Source organism: Solanum verrucosum, unplaced genomic scaffold (assembly GCF_900185275.1).
Source record: "Solanum verrucosum unplaced genomic scaffold, falcon-dt-bn FXZP01000009.1, whole genome shotgun sequence".
In the NCBI taxonomy this organism is placed as follows: Eukaryota; Viridiplantae; Streptophyta; class Magnoliopsida; order Solanales; family Solanaceae; genus Solanum; species Solanum verrucosum.
In genome coordinates this window covers 5,305,356-5,310,573 of record NW_026020231.1, presented here as the reverse complement: position 1 = coordinate 5,310,573, position 5,218 = coordinate 5,305,356, and the positions used below count along the sequence as shown (strand labels likewise).

Below are 5,218 nucleotides of genomic sequence, written 5' to 3'. Positions count from 1 at the left end.
ACCTTGTTCCTTGTTTGCATCTCCTTTTTTTTTTGAATGATGTATATGATTGATTGACCTTTAACTTATCCTCTAGTACTAGTAAGCGCCCCATTTCTATGGGAACCCTTCATTTTGTCCAATGTGTTATACAATATATGTATGTCTAATTTCTTTGTTATTATCTATTAAAGATTATTTGTACATATCTTATCATTTAGTTTTTAAGATTTTTAATATTAAATCCAAATATGTTTTTAAAGTTAAATGTTCATATCTATGATAGAACTCTACATATAAAAATTATGTTCTAGATCGAAATAATGAATTAAGACGAATCTGCTGACCTAAAGCTACACATGCCTCTTTATAAAAGTTCTCACAAAGATAAAGATTGACCAGAATTCTTCCAATGGGTCAAAAAGGAACACAAGTAGATATCTATTTTCAGAAACAAAAAAAAAGAAAAGAAAAAAAGTGGGGACTTCTAGTTATTTTAGCCTACTTGGACACCACTTTGATCTTTAGAATTGGCAAACCCAATACGAGGAGCGCAGAGCCGAACAGATGAAAGTGCCTTGTCGAAATGTTTTGCCTTAGTTCCCAAATACTCACTCCACGTCACTGGCCTATACATTGGAGGGTTCCTTTGATCTACCAATTTTGATAGAGGTGAAATTTTCACCCCTGACGGTGGCCCATATAGATAGGCCACCGAAAGACGATGTCTTGTCCTGTTCACTACGGCCCGATGTAGAACACTCGGGTACAATCCGTTTGACAATATGTGTAACAAATCACCCACGTTGATAACTAACGCCCCGCGAAGCGGAGGAACCGTTACCCACCCGTTTCCTTCTCTAAATACTTGTAAGCCACTTGTATTGTTTTGGTGAAGGATTGTAAATATGGTAGAATCCGTATGTGCAGCAAGACCCATGGCCCGATCCGGATCCGGACAAGCCGGGTAAGAATTTAGTTGTAGGGCCGAACAACCGCTTCTTGGGCCAACGGCCCATTTCACATCTTCTTTTGTTATTCCAAGGGACCCAAGCATTAAACCCATTAGTCTTCCCGCTAGCTTTTCCATTTCATTTTCGTACTCTTCGATGACGTCACTGAAAAATTCATTATTAAAGAGACGAAATAGTTATTAAGAAAATAATAATTAGTGCGTGAACTTAATATTTTCAACGGATAGTATATATCATTGGGATTAATTAAAGTACCAAAATTTATTGTAATTGTGTGGCCAAAGTTGGCGGGCATGTTCAAGAGGGGAGCCAAAAATTGTGAATCCTTCGGACCACATGAGCTTAGAGAAAAAAGAAGAAATTCGAGCAACCCCATAGCCAGCGATGCCATCGGACGATCGAGCTGCTTTTAATTTTTGCTGCATCGGAAGGGAAAATAGTCGAGTCCCACACGTTTCCATATCGTTAAGTAATCGCTGAGAGATATTGTGGTTTATGATTTGGAACGCGCCCCATGTTTTGCATGCATGGCCAATTCTATCGATAGCAAATTTATCATCGTTTAGATCGATTACTGGAATAGACTCCACATTAATATTACGCGATCCATCATCGTCTAATGAGGATCTCCATGCATGTGATTCGGGTAATTCTTTTATCGAGTACAAATCGAGTTGTTTTTCTGATGAGATTATTGAAGGCATAGTAGTAGAAAATTAGGAGTTATTGGAATTGAAGAAGAGGAATTGGAATTTAGTTGTGAAGAGGTGATAAAAATGAGAAGAATATATATAGACAAGGAATGCTGGGAAGAAATAATAAATATGTATATAGAAATGAAAGACTGTAAAATTTGAGTGGTTTTGGGGAAGTGTTGGTGTCGATATAAGGAAGGGGACAAGAAATGAAAGCAAGCAATGGATAGAGTAGACTATCATTGGACAAACGAAAGATCAAAAGTTTAATGGACCATCATGTCCTCTAGGCAAAATTTAATCCATAACATAGATATACTCGGACAAACAGATTAGCTTTTCCGTAAATCTTGTATTTGTATGAGAAATTATATGTATATTAACCTGTGATTATCCTAACAAAATTGATTGGCGATTCAATGATAAGGAAGGGGTCATGAAAATGCTTTCCAAACTAGTGCTCTAGGTTCGAAAATATTTTTCTCTTCTTTCCTAAATTTTAAAACCCCTAAGTTCTTAATTCTGACTCTGTCTCTCAAATAAATTGAAATAAAAACAATGTACTCCACTATGGATCAAATTATTACTGCACGTTAAGGCATCTATCTCTAATATTCTTTCCCACACATACATATGAGGCATTCTTTCTCCCTTTATAGTATAACCATTAGCGTCGCAACGTTGTTTGGGTATATATCATTAGCCATGTGTTTAGATAAGATAATGTTTTAATATTGTCATAATTAAAAGTCAAAATGAGAATTTGCATTTGGAATATATACTATTAAACAAGTATTTAACCAAATATTAACAAATAATTATTTATTTAGTTTTAATAAAGATTTATACAAATAATAGATTGGCTATATATTAGATCATTTGGTGTACATTATTTTAACTGATCTGTAGAAGATAACTATTGATTCTTATAAGTATAAAGTTTATGTCCACAACTAAAGATGGAAATTAGACAAACTATCTCTATGGTTATAGCACAAAATTAAACAAAATTTATCTTGATTATGAAAATGTTATAATTCTAACTTTTTTATGCTAGTACATTGTGTATATATCGAACAAATCAAACACGGATAAATATTTTTATTGACTTAATAAAATAATCTTTTAGTTCATTAAATATACTTACAATACTCTTGATTTTGATATAATTATTATTAGTTAGGTATATTGTTTACTATGTATTAAGAAGCGAGTTTATTTTAAAATATGCTTAATAAATTGGATAATTATAATATAAATTAGTGAAATAACGGAAAAGGGTTTAAAATGCCCCTCAAGTATTTGAATTAGTACAAAACTATCCTCCATCCACCTATCGGCCCTAAAATATCCTTGACGTCCACCTTTTGGCTCAAAGATACCCTCGATGTTAATCCTTTGACTTATATTTGCCCTTATTTTTAATAGCTCCCTAAAAGTAAAATTATTAAATATTTATTTATTATATTGCTTAATGTGATTGGTCCAAATTTAAACCCTTCTCAAATAAATAATAAAAATGATATTTTTAAAAATTCTATTTTTCTATAAAACCACTTATGATTCATATTTTGACCCGATACACTTGAAAATAATATTGAAAAATAATTTCATGATATCTTCGTATTGACCTATTTTAAATCAACCCCAATTTATTATAACGTAACCCAACTCATAAATGGGGATCCAACTAAAATTTATACTTACCCCGACTGATTGTCCATCTAAAAATATTATTATTTTCATTAATATAAAATTTTCTCTCAACTTTCCAAATGTCTTGTTCATTTTCTCTTTTATTCCTTATTTTAATTTCTTATTCTTAATTAAGATATCCGAAACTCAAACTTGAAATGAACTCACATATTTATATTCTTTTAATTAGTATTATTGTCATGATGTGATGAGGGTGGGGATAAAAGAAGTGATTATTTTTATTCTTTTTTATTTATTTTTGGGTACACACAGAAAAATATAATATTTGTACATATTTGCTTGATTAAGTCATCTTTTATTGAACTAATTATTTTTATATGAATGCATCTTTTTTTTCTCTCGTTTTTCATAAATATATAAAAATTATGGACAAGATCCAAATAGAAAAAAAATGGAAGAGGTAGGAAGTGAAGGGCCGGGGAGGGAGTAGTTTAGAGAGTAGATGCCTAACCTTTTTATAATTTTAAATTTACTATGAAATTCAAAATCAAGTAAATTATGTGAGCTTATTTATTAAGTAATTTCAAAATTATTTTAATGGAAAAGGTCCTAAAATGTCCTTAAACTACGAGATTCGGTTCAATATTACTCTCTATCCACCTAATGAGTGTGATCCGATCCGTTAGACATAAGGGTATTTTTGAGTCGAAAGGTGGACGTCGGGGATATTTTAGGACCGATAGGTGGATGGAGGGTAATTTTGTATTAATTTAAATACTTGAGGGGTATTTTAGACCCTTCTCCGATGAAATAATAACTAGTTAACAGAATTCACGAAGAAACAATAACTAAATATTTACCTTGCTATCTAGTATAATTTTTCAATAAAATAATATCATTTGACATCTCTTTTATGTACATGTGACTCCACCAATACATCTCCAGGGCCCCGTGGAACTAACCGTGGTGGACCCGCCTTGAAACAGCGGGACCCGGTGGGTATAGCTAGTCGGGTTCGCAAAGCGACGCCCGGAAACCACGGTAAAAAAAAAAAAAAAAAAAAAAAAAAAAAACTCCACCAATACTTATAAGCCTTCAACTTTTTTCTCCTATACCGATTTAAAATTCATATAAGGTAACTTCTAGTTGTAAGAATTGAGCTATATATGTCTCTTTATTTCATATGGTTTTGTCTTTTTATGTCAATAATATCATAACTTCCCTACTAGCTAGATCCTAAAAATAATAGCTAGATCCTAATAATAATATTTGATCAAACCTACAAGATAATATAATGTTTTTCTTCCCTGCCCCATGCCCCCACATGACATCCTGATCCTAGAACCAAATGCCCCAATTCCCCTCTCCTATTGGCCTATCAAATTTATGACAACAATACCCTCCTTCCACATATAATCTCTAGAATTTCCCTTTTTGGTATTGAAGAAATTAGTTAAACCATAATCTATAGAATTTTATGTTTACTATGACCAGAATAGAATGCATGAATAATCTATTGGAAACATTAGCAAGGGTATTTTCGTCTTCAAATAAAAGATAGTTGATTTTTTATTTGTTTTTATATTTTTTTATTCTTTCTTCGACAAGCAGTAAAGCCACTTTTAATATTTTTCGCTGTTAGATTTTGTGAGTTTTGTCCCCTTCTTTTAATCAAACACTTAATTTTCTTTAAGCAATCACTAATTTTGTCAATTTATAGATTTCTTTGTTTGATTGGTGTACTTTTGTCTCCCAACTTTTTCTTTTTTCTATCTTAGACAAGATAGATAGGTGTTATGCAAAATTCTTGATAATTTTTTTTTTTTTTTTTTGGCGGTATAGGCCATAAGATTGTGTGGTGGTGGTGGTCGCACAACATAAAGAGAACAAATTAAAAATAAATGGCTCCTAGGA

At 32.0% G+C, this 5,218-nt stretch overlaps 1 protein-coding gene across 1 annotated transcript; it reads right to left on the bottom strand.

Moving 5' to 3' along the window:
* Window positions 1–332: 332 nt before the first annotated feature.
* Window positions 333–1,708, bottom strand: LOC125832146 (gibberellin 3-beta-dioxygenase 1-like). Its single transcript, XM_049511295.1, has 2 exons — window positions 1,209–1,708; window positions 333–1,097 (listed from the first exon to the last, which is right to left on the bottom strand). The coding sequence occupies exons 1-2, from the start codon at window positions 1,655–1,657 to the stop codon at window positions 476–478; spliced, it is 1,071 nt and encodes a 356-aa protein (XP_049367252.1). The 5' UTR covers window positions 1,658–1,708; the 3' UTR covers window positions 333–475.
* Window positions 1,709–5,218: the final 3,510 nt, after the last annotated feature.

Bases quoted from the DNA above. Each gene is read 5' to 3' on its own strand.
- LOC125832146 (XM_049511295.1), bottom strand. From the start codon at position 1,657: ATGCCTTCAATAATCTCATCAGAAAAACAACTCGATTTGTACTCGATA. The intron at 1,098-1,208 runs GTACTTTAATTA...TGAATTTTTCAG, and splicing joins CACAATTACAATAAATTTTG to TGACGTCATCGAAGAGTACG.